Below are 27,405 nucleotides of genomic sequence, written 5' to 3'. Positions count from 1 at the left end.
ATTAGAGATGTCTCACTTCTGGGTGTCATTTAACAGGTTTTATTTCACACTATTGCTGAGTCTTGCTGCGGTATTTCATCATGCTGGCGTTAATGCTGACTCTGTACGTTCAGGAGGTGGTCCGGCTCTCTTTCCAAATGTCATGTGCTAACTAACCCAAAACAAATGTGTTAAATGTGCAGTGAGTCCATGTTCAGCGACTCACGGATGATTACGGGCTCCTTCACCAGCTGTCGACTCCTCCTAATTACAGCTCTGACATCACTGACAGCAGATCTTAGAAAGTGTAGCGGAGGAAATTGCACAAATACAGAACGGGAGGTGGAGCTGCTTTTCTGGATGGATGAACGTCTGCTTATGTGTTACTGATGTAATTCCTGTAGGCTGGAGTGAGTGAGCGAGCGAGCGCCGTGTAAACAGTACTTTATGGGAGTTACATCACATCTCTTCCATGTGCCTTTCTGATAACCAAGCAAATGTTCATTTTTTTAATTTTGCGTTTTTTCCAGAATTTTATTTCAAGTTTGAATTTTAGTCACATTTTAAGCGCATTATACAAACTTAAAAGGATCATTCACCCAAAAATGTATTTATGGTTTATTTGAATAGAGACATTTACAATATATATAGATAAAACTGCAAAGAACAGTCATTCAATGCATGTCACACATAGTGTTTGCAGCAAGAGCTAATTTAAATAATTACAATTGTGTCATCATTTACTCACCCTGATCCAAACTTCTGACTTAAAAAAAAAAGGTATTTTGAAGAAGGTTTTAAAAAAATCTAAATATTCAAAAAGAAAAAGTAAAACAATAAATAATAATAATAATTTTAGTCTAAATATTTTTATATTTTATGTTAATATTTTATTTCAAATATTTTTAGATATTTACGTTTTATTTTCTTTTACATATTTTTTTATTTATTTTATAAACAAATGTCTGCTTTAGAAGAAAAAACAGTCAAAACCTAAACTTTTGTTTTTTTTGTTTTTTTTTAACAAATCCAAATATATTACAAATCTAAAATATTACAAAAATATTACAGATCTATACATAAATATTGTACCTTTAAATTGTGAATATTTTTATTTTAATATATCTTTTTAATTTATATTTAAATATTTAAAATATTTTGGTCATTTTACAAACTTTTTTCAAAATATCTTCTTTTATGTTTTAGAAGAAAAAGCATCTAACAGGTTTGGAACGTCCGCATGTGTGATGACAGAATGGTCATTTTTGTGTGAATTAACCCTCTACAATGTGTCCTGCATTCGTGCTCAGTAATGAAAGGGTTGATATGGTTTACTTCAAATGTCTGTGCTGTTGAGTATATCAGTAATTGACCTGGAAAAAGACAGTAGTCTATTCTAATACCCGCTCGCAGCACATTATGAATTGCATTCTAACACACTTCAAAATGCAAAACATGAAATGAATCTTGTAGCTGGAAGCGTTTGCATTCAGTTCTTGCATTTTTCACACTTTATGATTATGCATTCAAAACTGTGCATTTCTACCTTCCTAGGCTTCCATTGTTTTATTACTGTACATACTTTTCTTATGTTTCAATCCTGTGGCTGAGTCGAAATGACTTTCAGTGGCACAGATGTTGTATTTTACCCATAATATCAGTTTAAAGTGTTGCTCTTCCTCTTTTAATTGCAGAAGCGGCTGCGCAGATTAACATTGCGGGTTGCCTGATTGCTCGGAGGTTCTTGGGTTTTAATCGGGACAGTCTGGTGCGATGGCACTCCGGGTCTCAGTCTGACTCACTAAACACCAGCGCAGAGTCCTGTGTGCTGCTGATTACTGCTGCATGAGTCACAGTGCAGGACAGTCATTCCTGCTGCTGATGTTGATGTACTGTTCAAACCTACTGAGCGTGCTACTTAGACAGCATGTTAAGTCATCATGCTCTCCAAGGCTGCTTTCAAAGGTTAGTTGCATAATTATGTTAAGATGTCAAAATCTAAAGCAGCACTGCCTGCAATCCCAGAGGTGAGAATCACAGAATCACTTGCGTTTCAGTCGTCTTAGTAGGCAGCTGCCTATGCAGACAGTATTGCAGCTCATTAGGGTTTGGAGCAGAGCTGGTGCACAGAGGTCCGTGTCCAGCAGCCATAATGAAAACATGAAACACATCATTTGGACTTGAACAGAGAGAGTTTCCTGAAGCTCTGTGAGAGAGAGGAGCTGTTAATTGGGATGGGAGCAACTGTGTGCTTCCTCTTCCTGTTTTAAAATTTATTCATCAGAGAACAGAGAGTGTAGCGCAGATCTATCTATCTATCTATCTATCTATCTATCTATCTATCTATCTATCTATCTCTGTTGTTCTTTCTATTTATCCATCCATTCGTCTATTATTCCTTCATCCATCCATCCATCCATCCATCTATCTTTCTATTTATCCGTCCATCTATTGTTCTTTCATCCATCCATCCGTCCATCGTTCTTTGTATCTATCCAACCACCCATCCGTCCATCTATTGTTATTTCCATCCATCCATCCATCATTCTTTCTATCTAATCTAATCTATCATCCATCTGTTGTTTTTTCCATCCATCTAGAGGTCTGCATTCCCGCTGCATTCCCGCTGCATTCCCGCGACCAGATTCCTTGCAACCCGGGATTAAATTCCCGAATAAACCGCGGTTGCGGTCGGTAACTCCAGTGCAGTTTGAACGGGAGCGGGCGGTCTAACAATATCCCGTTCCCGACATCTTTTCAGAACAGCATATCTGCGCTTTATTCAAGCACCGGTACAGCCTGCACTCGACTGTTATGCACACGCTGCATGCATGAACCAGTGCTTCGTTTTATTTGCGAGGTCTGTGCGCAGCATGTGCATAATGCTCAGAGCAGGCTAGCCTACCAGTGGTAAATATACGGCCCGCAGACAGAACAGGCAGGTTGTCCATGAGTGACAGAGCAGAATAAAGATGGAGCAAAGTGTGCATGCACTGTCCTTGAAGAACGCGCAACTCGGTTTTGTTTATATTTTGCTTAGCCTATCATTTTAAATGACAGATGTCGAATTTATTTATTTATTTTTCTTCCGCGACACTTTTCCTAGGCTACTGTGTTTACAGTAAGATGTTTTTACGAATTTAGTATTTTGACAAGACAAATAAAATTAAAATAGGCCATTTTTGTACAACCTACATTTTTTCCCCTCTGCGACACTTGTTCCTATTGTGTTGTAAAGGTTAAACGAATTGTATCCTGACACGACGAATAAAAATAAGGAATACAATTTTTGTGCAGACTGCACTTTTATTTGTCAGCCTATCTGTCTTTCTTTCAGTAGAGGAAATTTAAATGTGTGCTACTGGAAACGAGATCTAAATTTAGCGGGAACGGTCGGGTCGGGGAGAAAATTAATCAAAGCGGACGGCAGGTGAACAAAGAGTAAATATATCGCTGGAGCGGGACTTAAAAAACAGTCCCGCGCAGACCTCTACATCCATCCATCCATCATTCTTTCTATCTAATCTAATCTATCCATCCATCCATCTGTTGTCCTTTCCATCCATCCATCCGTTTGTCCATCTATTGTTCATCCATCCATCTTTCTTCCAACCATCCATCCTTCTTTCTGTTTATCTATCTATCCATCCATCCATTCATCTATTAGTCTTCCATGCATCAGTCTGTTGTTCTTTCCTCCATCCATTCATCTTTCCTTCTATTTATCCATCATTATTTCTATCCATCCATCCATCGTTCTTTTCATCCATCCATTCATCCATCTATCGTTCCTTCTATTTATCCATCATCCATCGTTCTTTCATTCTGCCGGTTTGTTGTTCTGTGTATCTGTTAATCATTACATAATTTTATGTGTCTTTGAAATAAACAGTTTTTATTTTTAAAAATTTCAAATTTCAAATTTCAATTCATTTTAAATCTACCTTCTTACATTCAAATTTGAATCACAATTCTCAATTCAGATGTAGTATTTCTTAATTCAGTTCTGACTGATGTTGTGTTGACCACATTATGAAATGTGTTGTGTGAGACTCACTGCTTATTCATTTGCTAACTCTAGTCAAACATCCGCAACAGAGCTGTTTTTAGCCAACAGCGTGTGAATATAAAAAGGCATTAAAATGTGTTACACAAACACTATTGTTATGTTAAGCATGTAGTTAAAGAGCAACAACGGAGGGATGGAGAGAGGAGAAGCAGAATTATACAGGAAATATTGTGCTTGTCATAGAAAACACTGCTAACAAACAAGTATTTGCACACACACACACACACACACACACACTGCAGTCCAGTCCTATTAGTTTGGCAGATTCTCTCAGCGTGTGTGTGTGTGTGTGTGTGTGTGGACAGCACATCTCGTCTGCTGAGAGAGCTCACGTCTAAATGAGACAGAGGGACGTCTCTCTGTCACCGCCAGACTCAACCAATTCAATTCACTGCGATAAGACGGAGAAACTGGCAGAATGGAGCGGCTCCTTCTTCCAGAGTATCTCGTTAGTTTTACAGCACATTGATGGAAAAGCTTCAAGGAGAGCCGTGGTGTACATGTCCTCAGAAGAGTAAAAATAGCCCGAAACAGTGTGTCCTTTGACACTCGCAGCCTCTCGGAGCTTCACCGCGTGTCAGGCTGCAGTCAGCGGTCGTTCTGTACATTGCTAAATCAGCAGCGCGTATGAACAGGATCAACTAGTCTGCTAGTACTGTAGGTGAGGTAATGAGCTGCCAACCAAACTACTGTAGATTCATCTCAACCACAATGAACAACCCAGCTGTTGATGTAATTAGACGTCTGTCACAGGTGATCCAATCACAAGGGTTCATCTGAGACACATTATTTCTATTTGTCATTTTTTAAGCCGCCATATTCTTTATATATCATTCGCAGATCACATGAGATGTTAATATCATGTGCAAACAGGGACTTGCATGGTTTCTAACTGGTTGAAGCAGGTCAGAACTAGTTTAGGTGGTTGATAAGCTTGTGTGGTCTAGGCTGAGCTTGTTAACCGTGTTTCTAGATGCTAAGTTAAAGTGGATGACCAGCTTATGTTAGAAGGGAAGGTCTTTGAGAAGGAAAGACATTGAGATACTATTATAGCTTTTATTCCTATTTTGGATAGTTTTTAGTGTTTTTTTTTTTTTTAATCACAATTAGGCATTTTTATTTTATTTTTAATCTACATCACGTTAAATAACCATTATGTGTTATTAGGAAACTATTATATAATATTAGAAACTATTATATTATTTATTCATATTTTGAAGTATTTTTTAGTTTTTATGTTCCATTTACAAATTTTATTGTAATTTTAAAGTTAATTTTGTTAACGTTATTGTTGTTTTTTTAAAGCATTTTTATTCATTTTTGATTTCAGTTTGTTATTTTAGTACATCAAGTTAAATGACCGGCAAGTTTAGAGTTGTTACTAAGATAATATTATTTGTATTATGTCCATTTTCATTTCAATTTTACTTAGTTTTGGTCATTTTGTTGTGTTTTTGTATTATTATTATTATTTTGTCTATATAGTGTATATTAATTTTTATTTAAGTATTATTTTATTTATTATTTCAGTACATTTTAATTTATATTTTAGTGCATCAAGTTGAATTAACCAAAATAAAATGTTTGATTGATATAATGTATTTTATAATGTATAACATCAATTTCTTTCCTCTAAAGATCATTTTACTTGAAGTAACTTTTTTATGGTTTTACTTTGTTAGCTATAATAACAGCCTTATTGTACTCATATCGTGCTTTACATGTGTAGTTCAGGTTTTTATCATGTTGTATGTCATCATTTTTTGATGAAGAGTCATGAAACCTTTATGAAACCGCCTGTGCCGGAAGATATGAACGCTGAGATATTTTTTTATTGTGAATTTCCAGCACTATGTTGAAGTCACACAGGGTTTATGTGGGTTTTTTTTTTTTTTGGCCTGTTGTTGAGGTTTTAAGTGCAGTATTTTCCAGAGCGCGTCTGATTGCATCTGGAGCACCAGTTATCACTGCAGGATGCTGTCATTTTTTTCTTCCTCTACACTGCAGGCACTTTTAAACGGATGTGTTGTTATTTTCATTTGGTTTCCAGAAGCCTCTGACGTTCGGCTAACTCTGCTGTTGCTATCATTAGCATTGGGCTAACGCCGCGGGCGTCCTGAGTCAGTTCAATCTGCTGTTCGGGGCCCAGAGCCAGTCAGATTCCTCATCAAAACACCACAGGATGCCAACTAAAGACAGATCACAGCAGACGGGGCGCCTCCTTTCTGCTTGTGTGAGATGAACTCAGTCCAAGCGGCCGCGTTAACAGTAGCTGAATCAAAGCTTGCCAGAAAGTGGAGGGTTGTTTCTGGGAAGATGCAGCACGGGTCACTGGATGTATAACACACCTGCTCTGGACGGGCAGAGACTGCAGAGAGCCAGATTAAACTGGCAAAGCAACATAATATTATGCAAGTTCAGTGAGATTGCATCATGATTGGATTGGTTTGTGTTTGGGTCACGTCTAGGGTCTTATAGATGATGGATGGAGTCTGTTCAAAAATACAGTAAAAACCGTTTTATATTTGAATACATTTTCCTGTGATGGAAAATTTCTGCATGGTTATATGGTTTTAATGGTTATACATTTGTAAAATATGTTTTTAATATATTTTTGTATTTTGTAATATATTTAGATTTTTTGATTTTCAGAATTCTTTGATTAATAGAATTTTAAAAAGCATAAGAATTTCAAAAGCACTTTTTAATGTGCTTTTAAAAGAACATTAAAAAGCACGTCTTTACTGTCACTTTTGTTAAATTCAGTGTGACCTTGATGAATAAAAGTATTCATTTCTTTAAAAAAAAAAAACACATCTTTGAACAGCAGTTCATGTATATTACGTTTATTGCTTTAAAAAAAAATGATATGTGTTACTGCTAACTGTTGTTCAGCTATTATTATTATTACTAAGAATTTGCTTACTTAATATTTAAAAAATAAGGCAATAATAATATTAATAATAATGTCTCATTTTGTTTTATTTTATAATTGTATATATATATATTTTGTACTATATTTGTAACTTATATGTGACTAATGTTTTTTTCTTCTCAGTGCAATTTTGATTATAAAAGATGTTTTTTTTTTAACATTCAGTAAATGTTTTCAAAAATAGGTTTGAAAAAGAAAAAACAAACAAACAACCCACAGCGTTCGGCTTGTAAATTGCATGAGCTTATTTCACAATATGAGAATGAAAGATCAGAAAAGGCCCATACACCCTCCCTTCAAAAGAAATCAGAACAGAAGTGGTCAAAAGTGGACAGAAGAGACGGATTAAAACACCAGGTGTAAACAGGGCCTTTGACCCATTTGACCAAGAGGCGGGCATTCTCACACTGACAGGGCAATCAGCCAATCACAGAAGATATGACAGGTCAATCAGCCAATCACAGAAGATATGACAGGTCAATCAGCCAATCACAATGAGGAAGAGAGCGTGAGAGGCGGGCATTATCAAACTGCTGTTTCCCCTCACATTCACACAGCAGCTAGATTTCTCTTTTGTCGTCTTATTTTTGCTCTGCAGCCTCACAAACTACAGTTTGGTGTGATGTGATGTCATACTCTGAACCAGACAAAGGCAAGAAAATAAATCAATTATCAGCAAAATCGCACATAAGACAGCATCTGAAGGAATAATTAGGCAGAAATGTGTTTTGCATCAGACACAGTGTTAAACACACTATTAGAAAGCTTTAGAAGTCAGTTGTCACTTGCACAGAGTTCTGGGTGATGTGTAAGTATTTTCACACTCGGTGCTGTAGAGAAGAGGTGTTTTACACTGGTGTGTACAGTATTGACCCAAGCTTTCTGAGAAACGTCAATAACAGCCACTAATATGATCAGATGATATTTTAAGACCCTAACCCAGAGCACATCCCTCGCAAAGACTGAACACTGAACTAATTAACACAGATACAGAATGAACATCTGTACTCGCTTCATATATTATAAAAATCAGTGACCTCTGTCTTTTGCATTGTCTAAAAATGAACATTATTTCATTAATTGCTCTGCTTCGTGTTGTTCAGTGTGATTTTAGTATCATTTGTAAGCATAAGTTAGAATATTATTAATTTTGATAAAATGAAAACTAAAAATAATTTAGGTGTTAAGTTTGTCATTCTGTGTGATTATGTTTTTCTATTTAACATTTTGTTTTTAATTTTATTGTATTTTATTCATTTTTAGTCATTTTAGTACTTATATTACTACTAATTTTCATTTTTTAATATTTATATTTTAAGTTTTTATTATTTATATTTTATTTAGGTTTTAATTTCCCTTTTTGTTCTTTTTTGAGCTCAAAATTGTTTTGGAAAAAAAGCACCTGCTAAGTTTCGTTTTGTAGAAAGTAAGTTTTATTTTTGTAATTTTATTTTTCTGTGAACTTTTCCTTTAATATTAGAAGCTTTTTGTTTTTCTAATTTATTTTATTTTAGTTTTAGTAATCTTATTACTTCGGTTTAAACTCATTTTACATGAATACTTACATTTTTACGTTTTTAATATTTCTATTTTGTTTCAGCTTTAGTTTATGTTTTGTGTGATCAGCGGGCTGAAAATCTTCACTATATTGCTCTCAATTCAAATAGACTTGCTGCATTTGGTTGGATGTAAAGGCTAGTCATAAAGCCAAAAAAAAACAATGTATAGGTTAGACTGTGAAACCAACAAGCAGCATCTGCTAGTAATTAAAATCATATCTGCTTTGCAAAAAAAAAAAAAAAAAAACAGTAAACAGAGTGAATAAAGTGGGAATAAAGCGAGCCAAGCAAACACTTGACAAACATCACTGGAATGATTTATTTAGAGGCTCGTTACAAAACACCGTAATTAGCTAAAACCAGCAATTTGAACTGTTTAGAACAAAGAGAGACTGATGACTGGAGTCATTAAACTCATAATCTCAAACTTTTGACATTCAGCCGTGTAAATGCAAGAAGCGAAATTACTGTAAACATTTTAAGATGAACACCAGTGTCTGTTTATTTTCCTAATAGCTAATTTACTTCATCCATTGAGAATGATTCATCAGTGCACTTTATTCCTAGAAACTAATGTGTATCTTTTAATAACTCTTTTAATGAAAATAAGGATGGAAAATGAATCCTTTTGATGCAAAAAAATATAATGATGTCTTTAATGTTAACTAATTGGTTAATATCACAAGCGTGATGATTTCTAAACAAGCTTTGGTTGGAGTAGATGTTTGAATGGGAATATTTGAATCAGAGCATTGACGTGAGACTCTGGTGCTGATCACAGCTGTTTGACACGAATAATCACACGCTCACGGATCTTCACGGCGAGCTCAGCGGGGTTTCTTCATGGGTGCAGTTACACCGGTAATCGTATGATCACACAAGCGTTGAGAGATCTACAAACACTTCAGTCTGTGAACAATAAACACGTCATTTACAGCAGTTACAGAAATGAGACGATTTTCAGCAAATAATGATTTAGATTTGAGTCGGTTCCTCACACAAAACTCATAAGGACTGCTATTATGGTGCTTTTTGGAACTCAAAATTGCTACAATTATGATTTGGAAAAGATTGTGAAAAAAAAAAAAGGTTAGTCAGGTTTTGAACGACATTAGAGTGAGTAAATTATTATTTTTGTTTTATTTGAACTTTTATAGTGGTTCACACATCATGTCATCGTTATCCCTGGCCTGTGATTGGATGTTGGTTTTCTTCAGTAAATCTCTTTGGGACGATGGCTGAGGTGAAAACCATTAATAAGCTGTCAAAGGTTAGTTTGAGCGATTGATTGGATGATTGATGGGAAGAGAGCTGTCATCTGCTAAAAAGGCATCATCAGCACAAGCCATTCACTCGGGTTTTCTCACTCGTGTCTACTAGAACGTGAAATACATGACTTTAGGCAAAACACTACAGGCAAAAACATTGTTTTTTTTCATGCACTGGTTCATTTTGAGATTTGGGGCAATTTGGCTGTTATAATATGTTCTTTCAGACTAGTGGAAAATACACTTTAAGTGTTTATTTTATTTGCACATTATGTATTAGCGCCTGTAGATTTCAATTACAATAAATATTTTGGTAACACTTTAGTATAGGAACCAATTCTCTCTGTTAAAGTTATTATTAGCATATTGGCTGATACTGATAAAGCACATATTCTGCATGAGCATATTCTACATCCCTAATCCTACCCAACACCTAAACTTAACTACCGCACTATTAATAAGCAGCAAATTAGGAGTTTATTGAGGCAAAAGTCGTAGTTAATGGTTTGTTAATAACAAGAATTGGACCGTAAAATAAAGTGAGACCAATATTTTTAAAGGCCATTTTCTCAAAATGAGTTTTTTCTCCACTTCAGCAGCACTTACAACAAAACGTAGAGTTTTATTCCCATGTATATTCTGAAGGTTTTACTGAGATATTTTTTGATATATCGTTTACCTGGTATCATTCACAACATTTTATTCCTAAAAATATAACTCCAAAATCAAAACTTCAAATATGTCAACAAAATGAAACGAGATTTCTCAATCTGGCTTTATCCATTATTCCTATTCATTTTCTGGAAGTGTATGCAAATTTGTGCATGTTTCATTAAATAATGCCTAAATTTGCACATTTATTTATTTTATTATTATTTTTTTTTTTTTTTGTGGTACAGGTTTTCTGAAATGTTATGTTTGCATTTCTTAATGTACTATAATAAACTTTGAAAATATGTTGATATCTATTGTTAATTTTTTTTCCTGTTCACCTGCACTGTATAAAGTGATGACTTAACTTAAAAAAATTGAGGAAACCCATTGCCTTAAAATTATTAAGCAAATAATAATAAAAAAAAATTTTTTAAATCAACTTGACAATTCACTTAACTTTTTTTTTTTTATTATCATTTACTTAAAAATTTTAAGGCAACGGGTTTCCTCAATTTTTTTAAGTTAAGTCAACTTATCACTTTTTACAGTGATGTGGTGTCTTGCTTTAAAGCGAAGCGTCTTTAAAATGGTCACATATCAAGTCTCTACTGTTTCTGAAGTCTGTAGAAGTCGTTGACTGGGTTTTGCAGTGACGCATGTGTTGTAGTTTGACATATTAATGTGACTTTAAATCAACTGAACTTTCACCTAAACACAAAGCAAATTCAATAAAGTTAATTTAGTCAGTAGTATTACATTATTTCGATCTATGTACTGACAAACAGCCTGAACCGGCAAAGTCAATACACGTCAAAATAAACATCTCTCTGATCTGTAATCAACAGCAACGGGACAAACTAGTGCAGAAAGATCCTAAAAAGCTCTTGTGAAGCGAGCGAGAGCACCTGGGGACGGCAGGCCTCCTTCATGTTTGTTTACATCATGTGAACTCTCGCTTTAGGCAAAAGACAGAAGTCACAGAACAGGAGTTTTAACCTTTGTAACGCGGCTCAATGCAGCTCAGGCAAACAAACATTAGACAGACGGATCTGAAGTGCTTTGGGTCAAACGGGCTCGCTGTTAAAGAGCTCTCGAGTACGGCAGGAACTTCTGACACACAACACTTTATATCTGCATAAACTGATGTCAGAAGAGCTCAAACAAATCAACACCAAACCTTATGGGATTCTCATGATCGAGATTTCAATAAATGTTTTTTCAAAAAGTTATACATACACTTAAATATTATAAATAATATAGATATTATTATCATTATCGTTGTTGTTGTTGTTGTTAGAGTTGTCACGATTAGGATTGTAGAAAATTGTACCAATACCTTCATGAAAGTTCATAATGTTTGTATACCGATTTTGGTTCAATGTTTGTTTGTTTGTTTGTTTATTATAACAACATTTTTTATTATTATTATTATATCTATGTGTGTGTGTGTGTGTGTGTGTGTGTGTGTAATATTTAGATAACAGATAATTTTTCATAAAATAATATTTAGATAATGTATAGTATTTAATTATTATAAATACTATTTAGATATTATTATCATTATTGTTGCTGCCATTGTTGTTATTAGGGTTCCAATATCTTATAAGTCCATGATTTTTGATACCATTTTTGGTACAAAACTAATTTTTGTGTGTTTGTTTAAACACTTTATTATTGTTATTGTTATTATCTAAATGTGTGTTAAATGTACATTTAAATATTATATGTTTAGATATTTATTATTATTGATTGGCTTTATTTAAAAGTTCAATATTTTAAAATTAAATATTATATTTAAATAAAATATATTTTATATGTTCATGCCATATAAATGACCATTTATGACCCCGGTGCCAATGTATTTTATTTATTTTATTATATTTATTTATTTATTTTTCTTGGCTCTTCTCAGATACAGCTCTACACATCTCTGTGGATTTATGTAAAAGTCATTAAATCTTCAAAGAAAATAACAGAAGATCTGTAAAGGTCATGCTAGATATGTAATCCCAAAGGTTAGCTGTGAAACACAGAGGAAAGTTTTAGAATAAATAATTATGGTTGAATCTTCAAGCACTGCAGCTGAAATTCTAATGATTTCTATATAATTCTATATAATCACTTCATAATGTTAACAGTTAAATTCACTCCTGATGGAGCTTTATGTGACATATGGAGGCTTTAACAGCAGGTTAGATTGTGTTTTTTAGTTGGTTTCATGTAACCACATAGACATAAAAGGGGGCTTGAACACCTGCCCTTTTTCTTCCTCGAGAGAAAGTGCCCTTTTTTCTGGGAATTTTTATTTTTTTTAGATATACAGTATATACACTGTATAAATGTATATATATATATATATATAAATGAATATATGTATATATGTGTGCGTGTGTGTTTCTGTTTGTGCACAGCTTTCCCTGTCAAACAAATAAAAAATCAAAAGAAATGAGACTCCCTTTCTCCCCTCGGCGTCTCGGCGCAGCACAGCAGTGTAGCACACATTGATCGGCACGTGCACATCACAGACAGAGAACCGCAGAAGTGAAGCCCTCTCTCCCTCTCCAGTTGTGTTTGTCTTGGTTTGGAGGTGAGTGGTGATAAACAAAATACTAAGCTACCTGTGCCTCGAATTTACAGCTAATTATCCAAAAGGCAAATATAGTTAATTTGTCTTGCTAACATCCATGACTCATGAGAGAGCTACCGTGTAAGTTAGCTGAAGTTTAGCTAAGGCAATAGGAAGAGTAGTAGGTTAGACCAGTGTGCGTTCTTTCACTGCATGATTCAGTTTATTAAAGATGCATTTAGATTAAGAATGATCACAAAATTCAAGATATGGGGGCAGAAATGTATATATTTATATTATTTCATGATTTTATACAACAGTTCAGCAAACAAGAATTTAATATTAAAACACTTAACGTTTTAGACACAATATTGACTGTTTTGCCAACAAATATAATTTCAATTTGCGTCTCAATGACTCACTTATTAACACTGACTTGCTGCCACCTGCTGGCAGTTTTTATTTCACATTTAAAGTATCTTTTCTAAAAAAAAAATTTAATATAATTTCACATATTCGACGTTTTATGTTTAAAATATCAAAACAGTATTAATGCATTCGTAACCGTGTGTAAATGCATCTAAATGGCACTTCTAATGCAGCTTCTGTGTTTTCTCTGCATTGAAAAGATTAATTTTGTCAATACTGATTTCATTTGCTTGGTAACAGCTTAAATGTCTTATTCTAATTGACTGATTCAATTTAAGAATTTGACTGAAAATATGATGCACGCTCATGCAGGGCTTTATAAAGGTAGAAATGCCCATAAAAGGTAAAAAAATCAATTTAGACTTATTGGAAAATATTCATTTCTATCACTGCTGTGAACTGATCACCACATAATATGCATCAAAAACTTTAGAAGTCAGCTGTCCACGGTAGTCTTTAAGATATCAGTACAATAACACACTCAGCAAATAAAATCTTGGTCAATATCGCATATCCCTAACATTTTGTTTAGAAAAAAATTAAATAAATATGAGAAGTGCCCTTTTTTCCACTTCAAGATGTGTGTGCATGTCCCTGACCACGAGTATAAAGTCAACTATACTGATCTAGGTAGAGTTTAAATACAAATTCCAGCTGCTGCTTCTTCTTCTTCGCTAGCTATATTTTTTCACGGGTGTTTTTGCTGATTCAGCTGTTATTCTCTCTGAACTGATGCTTGTTGTTTTGCAGCACATTGCTGTGGAGAGTGTGTGAAATATGAACACTTTTAGAGTTATGGGAGGTTTTGTCTGTTAAGTTTCATACTCAAGTGAATGTGTCTAGCATAAACAATGCCTTTTGCATTGATATTCAATATTTTAAGTACTGATATTGATACATGACTTGGCAAACAACACTAAATATGCTAACTTTAAAGTGATAGTTCACCTAAAAATGATCATTGTCATAATTTATTCACCCTTATGTCATTCCAGATCTGTATGACTTACTTGTGCACTTGTGCAAAACACAAAAAAAGAACATTTAGAAAAACACAGGGTCCAAACAGTGTTGGTCCACTTTGAGTTTCATTGTATAAAAAATACAAATTTTTTGTTTTCTGAAAAATATGACTAAGCCATGGATCTATACAACACTTACCAGTTGTATTCCTTTCTATATTCTGAAGGATTTTATAGAGGGGTTTGTTTATATATAATTTTCCTCATTTTATACAAGATTTTATTTTATTTATAAAAACATGGTGAAAATGCTTTTTTTTTTTTTTTGGATGACATAAAGCAGCTTTTTCATACACTGGTGCACAGTTTCATGCACAGTTTTTAGATTTTCAGCTATTTTGCTTCTATAATAAGTGGAAAGAATCTAGCTTATCTGGTTACGCATGTAGATTTCAATTACAGTACATATATTTAACGGCCTCTTTCTCAAAATGAGTTTGTTTCTGCACTTAATCAGCACTTACTGTACACCAAACTTAGCAGTTTTATTCCTATCTATAGTTTTATATAGAAGGGTTTGTTCAAATATCATTCATCTGATTATATACAACATTATATTCCTAAAAACATGGTAAAATTGGCATCTTTTGGATGAATTAAAGCACCTGGCATATGGTCTGTACTTCTACCGTTCACAAGAGCGAGGGTTTAAAAACACATAACAAGCCTGCCATGTTTTCATACCCATAATGCGGTGTGAAATGCACGTTTAAAGTCGATTCAAATGCAGTATAAAGGCGCTTCTCCTCAGTGCGGTTAAAGCGGGCGGCGGGCCGACGCAAGAAAGAAAACAGCATGGAGAAACGATTGTTCTGCTCATTAACGGAGCTGTGAAGGAGGCAAGAGTTTGTTCTCTCCTTGTCACGTCTGCGGGGGGCTCGTGAATAATCACGTCTCGCCAAAGAAAAAAACATCCCAAGTTCTCCTTTAGGTCATCTGTGACGTTTTGATTCGCGAAAGCGTCTTTGTGCTAAATTTCACAGCAGTGTTGTCTGAACGAGAAGTGCAGCTTATTAAAATGCTCATTACAGTTTGGAGAGTGATTCATCTCGTTAAATTTCGCTTCATAATAGTCTGTGACTGATGAGTTATGAGACCGTGCTCGGACACAAACACAGAGAAACCGGCTCTGTTTATGAGTTTACAACATTTCCCATGAATAAATATGCAGAAGAATGTTTTTTGGAAAAAGCTCTCATGTAAGTCAGATCTCCTCAAGGCTTTTGAGCTTTAAGTAATCTGACTACATACTTTCAAAGGCCACACCGAGCCGGAGTCGTCAATAATTGCGCAAAATTCTGACACGTCGTGACTCTGAGGGCAGGAAAAGTTCATTGGCGTTTGTCTAATTGGCTGTCTGTGAGGAGCGAATGCACCGGATGATGAGCTTTAGGTGTGTAATGAACAAACCATCACACATTTACCACTTATCACGCTTCTGGAAATTACACTTGCGTCAAGGTGAGATAAAGGAAACGTTGGGGAGCCCAGGGCACAGCCGAACACTTTCTGACATTCTCAGTTTGGGTAAATCACTTGGGGTTCAGAGTATTTTTTTTTACATATTATTTGGTCTTGTTTCTATGGATGCCGTTTTTGCCATTGAATAAATGTTTTTTAAAAAGTACTTGCAACTTTTTATCTCACAATTCTGATTTTTTTCTCAGAATTTCGTGATATAGTCCTAAACTTGCAATTGTGAGTTATAAAGTCAGAATTGAGATATAAATTGAGATATAAACTCAATAAAACTCAACGCAATTCTATAAATGCAACTCTACAACTCAGCACAATTCTGATTTTGTTTTCCTCGCAATTCTGACTTCATAACTTGCAGTTGTGAGATAAAAACTCTGTGTATATTTTTTAATTATGTGTATAACATATAACAGTTTAAAATATTATCTGATCAAAAAATATATAAATATACAAGACAAACTAAAATGTATCAATAAAATATAAATATAAAATATTGGCTTTTTATAATAAAAAATATACTAATTTTGGAGTTTGACAGTGAACACTGCAAAACACAGCTGTATGGCATAGTTCAAAACAATTAGTATTCTTGAAATAATAATTTCTAAAAATTCAGGTTCTTCCTCTCAGTCTGTTTCTCACGGTTTCTCAATAGAATTAATAAGTGTCCATTTGAACCTGTTACCAGATTTTTGAATATTGTCGTTTTGATGTACACTAAGTTTGGTCATGCTAGAATATGTGGAAACTCTTAAACCATGCGTGTGACAACTAACCCCGAGTTAGGTTTAGGGGTTGCACCAACTAATCGACTAGTCGACTTTAATGCTCTGCCATGACGCTTTAAGCTTGACGTCGACTAGAGGGCGCAACAATATAAGAAATCTCTGAAGGACTTCCACATTTAAGCTCCTTTTCCAAACAGTTAAAATGACAAATAAATGCATACTCTGAAAGCGCTCCACAAGACATGTGTGATTATATTACTGGATGCTCGAAATTGAACGGGAGAATGCACGTTTTAAACAGCTTATAGTACAGGTCAGTTAATCGCCATTCTAATATAATGCGCTGCTGCTCTGTAACGCACACACATAGGCTTCAGACAGTAGCGCGTACATCACGCGCAGATCGCGTGTGCACAGAATCGCTCAGCGCGGAAATGTATTGTCAACACTGTTCTGCGATTTCTCAATAAAATAGCTTAGAAACTGAAACGTTCAAGCATATATTTCTTATTAACTAAATCCCACAGCTTCATTACTAGTAGAGAGTAGCTGCCAGGTAGAATTAATTCACACACGCAATCGCTCTCACTAATGCATTCATATGAATGTAATCTTTACTGTGCAACTTTATCTGTATGTGATTTAGAACGAGCAGAAATCTGTGAGAAATATAACGAATATAAAGACAAAAGAACTGATAAAAATGAGCTGTTATAGGAGCAATAGCCATGTAGGTGGCACTGTGTCATATGCCATAGCTGTGCACAAGGTGTTCGAGTCTCAGCTCCAGACTTATTTGTTCATTAATGACGTCATCAGCGACTAGTCGACTTCGAATCGACTTTCTTCACATAGTCGTTCAACCCCTAGTTAGGTTGTGCTAGAGCAGATTTGATGAAAGCTTCATGAAGCGAGTCGTACCTGTTCAGCAGAACCTTTCGAACTCTGTAACTTTTAAAAATGCATGAGTTTGTGTTGTAATTGAAGGAAGTATTTCTGTGAAAGAGCACAGCTGCTCTGATCAAACTCACTTGATTTACACCGTGACAAGAAAAAGCTAAAGCAACTCGGAAGGAAGATGCTTGATTAACACAAGATATGTTTTTGATTTCTTCCTTGTTTTCTTTGAAAAGCAACAAGGTTACAGTGAGACACTTACAACAGAAGTGAATGGGGGAATTTTTTAGAGGATTTAGAGCTTATTATTGTTTTATAAATTGTTCTTGTGCATTATTTGAGCTGTAAAGCTTTTCAAATGATACATTTTACAGTCATTTTAGGGTTTAACCTTTGTCATGGTGACAAAGGTGTAAAATTTAATGTTACTTTATATAGAAATGTTAGTAAGTGGATTTACCACTCTAATATCACACGTGTTTTTGTCTTGTGGCTATACTAATAAAACAGTGTATATTTTAATATTTCAAAGCTCACGTCCATTAAAAAAGCCCCATTGTAGCCCAGATTTTTTTAAAGAAAAAAGACAGCTTATGTCTTAATGATCTTAAACTCAGTTGACAGCATTTGTGCCATAATGTTGATTACTACACTTTTTTTTAAATGTTTCTCCATTTTATATCAAATATTTAAAAATACAAATGTTAATGTTTCTGTTAAGACTTGTGGGTTATTTGAGCTGTAAAGCTGTTTAAATAATCTTTTTTTTATATATAGTTATAGGGTTTTAGAGTTTATGACAGTGTGTTGTAATAGTGATAATGTTGTAAAATTGGATGTAGCTTTAAAAAGAAATGATTAGTGTGCAGTTTTTTCACACTAAAGTCATGTGAACATGCATATTTTTGATGTTTTGTGTCTATTCTAAATGCATTTCGACATTCACTTTCAATGCAAGTGCACAGATTTTTCATTTTTTTCCCTCAAGAAACTCATTTTTTCCACATCTCTGAGATCGTTACGTAATCTTCTTATTTAACAACTGATATTTCAATCGATTTATGTAAGTGTCTGCTTTACTGTTGAAAATATCTCATTGATTTACATTACAATTTCATTCTTTTTGTTCATAAATATCAAGTCGCTTTGGATAAAAGCGTCTGCTAAATGAAATGTAAATCAACATCTGCACCAAATTGCACGTTCCGCATAGCCTCTGAATAAAATTAAACCATTTTTTGCACATATTCTCACTGTATCAGAGCCATAAAAGCCTGATGACTCAAATATGATACACAACAAAAACACATACAGTTTTCTTAAGGGTTAAGAAACATGATAGGGATATGAAATTGTCTTAGCCAAAGCAAAGGAAATCTACTAACTGTGAAGTTGTGTGCATGAACAGAAGCGGCTCGGACTCGTGATAATGCGATGCACAAGTGCGCCGCACTTTGAAGTTAATGGCTGATGTTTTACTCAAGACAAATGGCTGTGGGATCAGTGTACGACGTCGCGTGTGTTCGCCTGCTCTTCAAGCTCCTTAAAAGCCTGGTTAAAGCACTTGTAAATATTCAATACCTCTCCTATCTCCATCAAGACCTGGGTTTCTCCTGCAGATTAATGCAATTCAAAGACCTACATTCTTGCGCAGAGTTGCCTTGGAAACAAAGTTCTCCAGGCTGTTTTTTTCCTCTGTTACCGGAGATACGGCAGATCAATCGAGCGAATCCTCCGAGGCAGAGACAGGAAACGCTCCGCCGCACAATCTCCACTGAGAAAAGCCGCTAGTGTCCCAGTTAGTACTTGAATACACACACAATTATTCCTCAGTCTCTGGCGCATCGGGCCGCTATTGAACTCGGGATGCATTGAACTTGGGATTGGACTTATCGATCAACGCCAGCATTTACAAGCTCTGCAGAAACTTTAGCACACGTATCGATACCGCCATTACACACACATTAGCTTTTGCCATTAGATTTGCTAATTTAGCCAAAATAACATGCTCATTAGCAGAACATAAGCAGGGGATGAATTAGAAATTGGGCAGCTGACATGTGATGTGACATACTCTGTTTTAAACAGGATTTTATGTATCATGCATGCAGTTTTACTGTATGAATTTATATTAATCAAGAAATTATAGGGGATAGTTGTACTTTAAAATATGCATATGCTATGTTGATAAACTTTGTATTTTTTGCTTTTTCTTACATATCCATATAAATTGAAAACTAAAATAGTGATCAGAAGAAAAAAATCGTGTACACTACCGTTCAAAAGTGGAGTTGACATGATTTTGAATGATTATTTAATGGTTGAAAATACCAGTAGAAATTGTCAAATATTATTACAGTTTAAAATAATAGTTTTCTGTTTTAATATACATTAAACTGTAATTTATTTCTGTGATGCACAGCTGTATTTTCAGCATCATTACTCCATTACTTCAGTCTAATATGCTGATTTGCTGCTCAACAAACATTTCTGATTATTAGCCATGTTGAAAACAATTGTGCTGCACAATAATTTTGTGGAAACTGTGATACATTTTATTTTTCAGGATTCACAGATGAATAGAAAGTTCAAAGGAACAGCTTTTATTTGAAATAGAAATATTTTGTAACATTATAAATGTCTTTACTGTCACTTTTGAGCAATTTAATGCATCCTTAATGAATAAAAGAACTAATTTCTTTGACTCAGTGATGCATTTTATTTGCTTAAAAGTCTTAAAAGTGATATTAATTATTAACCATGTGTTTCTCATGGTGCATTATGGGTATCAGACTTACAGGTTTCTAAATTGAATAGAGCGAAGCTTATTTTTTCTACTGGGTCAAATGGGCACGTCAACAGATCAATATGAGTTCAGAAATCATTTTCATGGTGTTGTGAGGGATGTTATACTGACGGTCAGATGTCGTCAGGGGGTCTGCAGGTCAAAACATCTGAAGATATTCAATAATGAACTTTCATAGTGACATTTCTATACTTGCCAACAGATTTAGAAATGTAATTTGTTGATGCGGAGCAGCAAAATTCCTAGTATAGAAACTATCAGTCTCTTATTTTGCAGTAAATCAAAACTGACAGCACAGAATTGGTTTCATTTTTATTTTTTTTTAATGCATTCGATTAACTGTTTTTTAAAAGGAACACATTTGGCACAGGTTTATTATAGTTAACTAAAACTAAAACCATTAAAAAAAAAGTTTATTTGAAATAAAAATAAATTCTGACCTTTCCCGATCTTTCTCTCTCTCTCTCCCACTTCGCTTACTGTCTAAATATTGTCCTGTCACAATAAACACAAAATGCAAAAAATTCATATTAAACTTATTTTGTTTCAGCTGGTTGCCATTTCTTTCTTTTTCAACATTTGAAAAAAAAAAAACTATACAGAAAAACAATTTTATAATAAAATTGACAAAATACAACAACATTACTGAAATATTTAAATTAATATGAAAACAGAAAATACAAAAAAGTCTGGATACTAAGACAACACTGTCTTTATTGATAAATTAATTTTTTTTATGACCATAGAGTGTTGCTTTATTTCATAAATTTATTTATTTATTTATTTATTTTTTGCAAAAATAGTTCTTTGAAGTAAAATAAATGTGTATATATATATATATATATATATATTACATTTAAAATAAAATATAAAAAAACTTAAAAGCTAGTTGCATTTCTGTCTTTCATTTTCAACATTTTCTTTCATTTTAATTTAGTTTAACTTGATGTATTGAAAAAAACTAAAGCTGAAATAAAAATGAATAAAAACTATATAAACATGTAAAAACAAAAACAATCAAATGTAAAAACAGCAAAAAACCGCTTATAAAATATATTTATATATGATATAATTTATATGAATATAAATATATACACGTAAATATATGTAAATAGGTTCAAAATATATGCTGTATGTGTGTCTTTATATATATATATATATATATATATATATATATAATAAATATACACAGTACACAGTACACACTACACACACATATATTATGTAAATATGTAAACAAAAACTTTTATTTTGGATGTGATTAATCGTTTGACAGCACTAAGATAGATAGGTAGATGGATGGATGGATAGATAGATAGATAGATAGATAGATAGATAGATGGATGGATGGATGGATGGATGGATGGACGGACGGACGGACGGACGGACGGACGGACGGACGGAGACGGACGGACGGACGGACGGACGGACGGACGGACGGAGACGGACGGACGGACAGACAGACAGACAGACAGACAGACAGACAGACAGACAGGTGGATGGATGGATGGATGGATAGATAGATAGATAGATAGATAGATAGATAGATAGATAGATAGATAGATAGATAGATAGATAGATAGATAGATAGAGATAGATAGATAGATAGATAGATAGATAGATAGATAGATACTAAAACAACACTGATTTGATCATTAATTTTGTAAATAATTTGACATGTCTATATGGCCAGCAAAATCCTCATGAATATATCATGAATTTAATAAAGCTTAATATGGATTAGATTCTATTAAAAGTACTCTTGACATACTGTATTGCAGTCAGTGTCATGTTGCTGTCATATATGAGGCTTAAAGAACAAAACCAATTAACCAGAGAGACTTCGTAACACTTGAAAGAGTTTTTCATTTAGTCATTGTTTCATACATGATCTCTTTATATTACCACCTGCACCATAAAATCTCAAGCATGTCGTATGAACGTGAGAATTCACTCACCAAATGATGGAGAGTCACAGAGCCAAGGACAGCAGATAAATAAAACATTAGTTGGACGTTACGCAAGACAGAAATAAGAAAAAACACTGCAAAGATGGAGAGATTGCAGAGAGAAAGACACCTGATGTGACAGATGATTTGTTGGGAGCATTTTATGGTTTTTTATTCTCCACCCTTTTAATTTCCGAGCTGAATCTCTTGAGTGCAGAAATCAATGCGGCTAAATGGGGATGAAAGAGCGCGAGCGTCAGCCATCAAACCGTATCCACACCTGACCCATGCAGATCAAACACGCTTTATTCCTCCGCGTCCCTTCTGCTTTATTTCCACAATTTATAGGACAATTAAGTCACTCCTACAAGCGTCTAATTTTCCGCAGCGTTACTTCAGCTCAGAATCGGTCTGCAGTGCACAAAGCTATTACTCTGAGATTTCCACGGCCCTCGATTATGAGGAACATCTCCATCCGCATTGTGTTGTTGAGAGATTAATAAGAAATGCATGGCAAAGATCAAGGATTCGGGCTGATTTTCTGAGGCTTGTTTATAATGGATGAGCTTTTCCTTGGACTCGCAGGAAACGGTTCAGAAAAGCTTTATTAAGCTATAGGAGGATTGAGAGTGTCAGTAACCTCGCCGCACGCTCATGCTTTATATTGAAAAGCTTACTTTAATACATGTTCTTATTGTGAATGATTCAAGAGTGCATGTTTTTCTTCACATTTTTTCATTCAGAGGTAATTTAATTGGTAACGTGAGTTGCTTCTCAAAAGACTTTCATTTCCAGCGGATGTCATCAACACTTCTGATTTTTCAACTAATTTCTATACCAATCGGTTCACCGTGGATAAAATGATATTGTGCCTCACATTATTTGTTTTTTAAATATGCCATTTCACTACGAGGATGTATGAGCCTCAATTTATTAGTTATTTATTGACATCTCTAAATGTTTATTTATGTCAGATTAATTCTCCATTGATGTTGAGTAATATTAAAAATGTAAATATTTTTGGTTAATTTTGTGTTGTTTTTAATATTTAACATTCTTACAAGAAGTTACTCTGATGGACATTTAGGAGCCTTGGTTTCAGATATGACTTTATTATTTATTTTTATGTAGACGTTATATTTATTTATTTATTTATTTTAATTTTATTTTATTGCCATCTAAATGTTAATTTATGTCAGCTTTCATTTAAATTTACATTTATCTTTAGTCATTTTGTTACTAAATAATGTACTTCCATATAATATATATTTTTTTATTATTAATTTTTAGGTTTCATTTATTTTATTTCAGTTCAAGTTTAGAAATAAAATATATATATATTTTATTTCAGTTTTATGTTAAAAATAAAACATTTTAATTTTATTTTAGTGTTTTATCTCATATTTTGAGTTTTCAATTTGAGTTTATTTTTAGTAATTTTGCCATTTTTATTATTATGTTTATTTATTTATTAATTACTATTTAGGTTTAATTCATTTTTATTTCAATTTTAGTTTACAATTTTTTTTATTTTATATTTAGAATTTTCATTTCAATTTTAATTTATTTTTTGTAATTTGCTTTTGTCATTTTTTATTATTTTTAAATAACTACTTAGTTTATTTATTTATTTATTTTATTATTTTTTCTCAGTATTTTTATTTATTTTATTGCCAGTTAGTAACTTTAGTGCTTCAACGTGGTAACTAACAATTTCATTCAATATATATAGAACTATATATTTAAAAATATATATGTTGGAATGTGTATGCATGGCAACTAACTGAAATTGTATGTATATAAAAAATCTTTTAATATATATATATTTTTTTTTATTTATTAATTTTTTTTTTTTGTTTTAGAAAATCTAGTTGTAGTAAGTTAGAAATAAAATGTTTTTGTTGTTGTTGTTGTTGTTGTGTACCGTTTTATATGAAATGCACAAGTGTGTGTGGGAATCCTGAAGTCTCGTTCTGTGTGTTTGTAAAAAATCTTACTGATCCCAAACTTTTGAACAGTAGTGTGCATTGTTTTTTCTTTTGTATTGTTACTTTGTATGCTCAAATTTAATAAATAAGTATTATTCATAAAATATAATTTCTGAACATTTCTAAATGTTACTTTGTCAAATTAAAGCTCCATTAACTTTTAGGTGCATCATCTCCCTTGGATTTTTCACTGTGCAAATTGTTCTATGTGTTAAATATTGTTTTTAACATCACTCGTCTTGTTCCGTGTGTTTGTGCAGGTTTAGGCAGCTGATGAATCATGGAGAGGCTGGTGTTTTACGTGCTGGTGTTCGGCGCGCTGGTGAAGGCTCAGCATTGCCCGGGCCGCTGCATCTGTCAGACCATCTCGCCCACGCTCACGCTCCTCTGCGCCAAAACCGGCCTGCTCTTCGTGCCACCCACCATCGACCGCAAGACCGTCGAGCTGCGTCTGACCGACAACTTCATCACGGCCATCCGGCGGAAAGACTTCCTCAACATGACGAGCTTGGTGCACCTCACTCTGTCCCGCAACACCATCAGCCAGATCGCGCCACACGCTTTCCTCGGCCTGAAGGCTCTGAGAGCGCTGCACATGGACGGAAACCGACTGACAGTCATCAACAGCGACCAGCTGAAGGGTCTGATCAACATCAGACATCTGATCCTGGGCAATAATCAGATTCACCACGTCGAACTGTCCACCTTCGACGAGTTCGTCTCCACCATCGAGGACCTGGATTTGTCCTACAACAACCTGAGGACGTTACCATGGGAAGCCATCGCCAGGATGACCAACATCAACACCTTAACCCTGGACCACAATCTGATCGACCACATCGGCACCGGGACCTTCACGCTCCTCACCAAGCTGGTGCGGCTGGACATGACCTCGAACCGTCTGCAGACGCTTCCGCCAGACGCGCTGTTCCAGCAGGCGCAGGTGCTGTCCGAGCCCAGAGCGTCCGGCTCGTCCCGGCTGACGGTGAGCTTCGGGGGAAACCCGCTGCACTGTAACTGCGAGCTGCTGTGGCTGCGGCGCCTGACAAGGGAAGACGACCTGGAGACCTGCGCTTCTCCGGAGCACCTGATGGACAAGTACTTCTGGTCTATTCAGGAGGAGGAGTTCATCTGCGAGCCACCGCTCATCACCAAACACCAGGTCAGCAAACAACTACTGTGAAAAAAAAAAAATCCATAACAATTCTAGTTTCCATAAAAACTAGTGCAGTCAAACGATTAATCATGATTAATCACATCCAAAATAAAAGTTTTTGTTTACATAATATGTGACCCTGGAGCACAAAAGCAGTCATAAAAAGCACAGGTATACAGGTGCATCTCAATACATTAGAATGTCGTGGAAAAGTTCATTTATTTCAGTAATTCAACTCAAATTGTGAAACTCATGTTTTAAATAAATTCAGTGCACACAGACTGAAGTAGTTTAAGTCTTTGGTTCTTTTAATTGTGATGATTTTGGCTCACATTTAACAAAAACCCACCAATTCACTCAACAAATTAGAATATGGTGACATGCCAATCAGCTAATCAACTCAAAACACATGCAAAGGTTTCCTGAGCCTTCAAAATGGTCTCTCAGTTTGGTTCACTAGGCTACACAATCATGGGGAAGACTGCTGATCTGACAGTTGTCCAGAAGACAATCATTGACACCCTTCACAAGGAGGGTAAGCCACAAACATTCATTGCCAAAGAAGCTGGCTGTTCACAGAGTGCTGTATCCAAGCATGTTAACAGAAAGTTGAGTGGAAGGAAAAAGTGTGGAAGAAAAAGATGCACAACCAACTGAGAGAACCGCAGCCTTATGAGGATTGTCAAGCAAAATTGATTCAAGAATTTGGGTGAACTTCACAAGGAATGGACTGAGGCTGGGGTCAAGGCATCAAGAGCCACCACACACAGACGTGTCGAGGAATTTGGCTACAGTTGTCGTATTCCTCTTGTTAAGCCACTCCTGAACCACAGACAAAGTCAGAGGCGTCTTACCTGGGCTAAGGAGAAGAAGAACTGGACTGTTGCCCAGTGGTCCAAAGTCCTCTTTTCAGATGAGAGCAAGTTGTGTATTTCATTTGGAAACCAAGGTCCTAGAGTCTGGAGGCAGGGTGGAGAAGCAGTGGTGGAAAGAGTACTGAAAATTGGTACTTAAGTACAAGTACTGTTACATTGCTGAAATAATACTCAATTACAAGTAAAAGTACTGGCGTCAAAACAGTACTCAAGTAAAAGTACAAATTACTCTTCTCAAAAACTACTCAGAGTACTAGTTACTAGTTACTTTTTGGCCAGCGATATTTAATGATTTTCGCATTCATTTATATCAAAGATCTATGTGGATAATAGCTGCTTTGAACAAAACCCACTTTTAACTTATTAGCAAAGTACGTGAATTAGTGGTCATGATACAGTTATTTCTAACTTCAATACCTTGAAAAATATCAATATTAAGGTCCCCATGAACCGAACATTGCAACTGACGTCATTGTTGTGATGCATTTTCAAGTGAAACAGAATACTGAATAAAGGGCGGGGTTTTATTGTGGCACACCTCCTCTCCACCTCTTGCTCATAGCAGATTCACGGTTGGATAGGAGTGCTTAAGAATATCTGCTTGTAACGTCTGACATCACGCTTCACCACTTCTGGGTCCTAACGCTCTGCCAGATGCCCCAAGAAAACACCAAACTCTGCTAATATACACCCACGATGTCATGTAATACTGAAAAATTATAACCCTAACCTTTATTTCCATACTGAAATCCCAGATGGCCAGACAGTGATTCAGCTAAAATATTAGTGTCTGGGACACTGTGAGCACGGAGACTGTAGTGTGCACAGAAATATTTATATACGCTTAGCTTATATATGTAGTATTAAATAGTGCTCATAGATGGTTGTTGAGATAGTATTCTCAAGTGAAATAAGTAGAGGCATGGACCCAGAAACAGCCGTCCTTACATCATCATGACTTAACAAGAGGATTCTCCCCAAGCCTTCAAACTGACGTCATCAGAGCGAGAACGCCATTCCAGAACGGAAGCAAATTTTCAGTTTTT

At 34.8% G+C, this 27,405-nt stretch overlaps 1 protein-coding gene across 4 annotated transcripts in view; it reads left to right on the top strand.

Annotated features, from left to right (window-relative positions):
• Positions 1 to 27,405, top strand: part of lrfn1 (leucine rich repeat and fibronectin type III domain containing 1) — a 167,263-nt gene that overhangs the window by 113,075 nt on the left and 26,783 nt on the right. For 3 of the 4 annotated variants that reach the window (XM_058745284.1, XM_058745286.1, XM_058745285.1), the window contains exon 3: positions 24,589 to 25,490. In XM_058745284.1, coding sequence (XP_058601267.1) covers positions 24,609 to 25,490 — 882 coding nt within the window. In that variant the 5' untranslated portion in view covers positions 24,589 to 24,608. Of the gene's footprint in view, positions 1 to 12,959; positions 13,052 to 24,588; positions 25,491 to 27,405 lie in introns of those variants that run through there. The other variant, XM_058745283.1, reaches the window with a different exon arrangement.

The sequence above is a fragment of the Onychostoma macrolepis genome, chromosome 15 (genome assembly GCF_012432095.1).
Source record: "Onychostoma macrolepis isolate SWU-2019 chromosome 15, ASM1243209v1, whole genome shotgun sequence".
Lineage (NCBI taxonomy): Eukaryota > Metazoa > Chordata > Actinopteri > Cypriniformes > Cyprinidae > Onychostoma > Onychostoma macrolepis.
The sequence above is the reverse complement of the archived record's forward strand: the minus strand, read 5'-3'. Positions and strand labels throughout refer to the sequence as shown.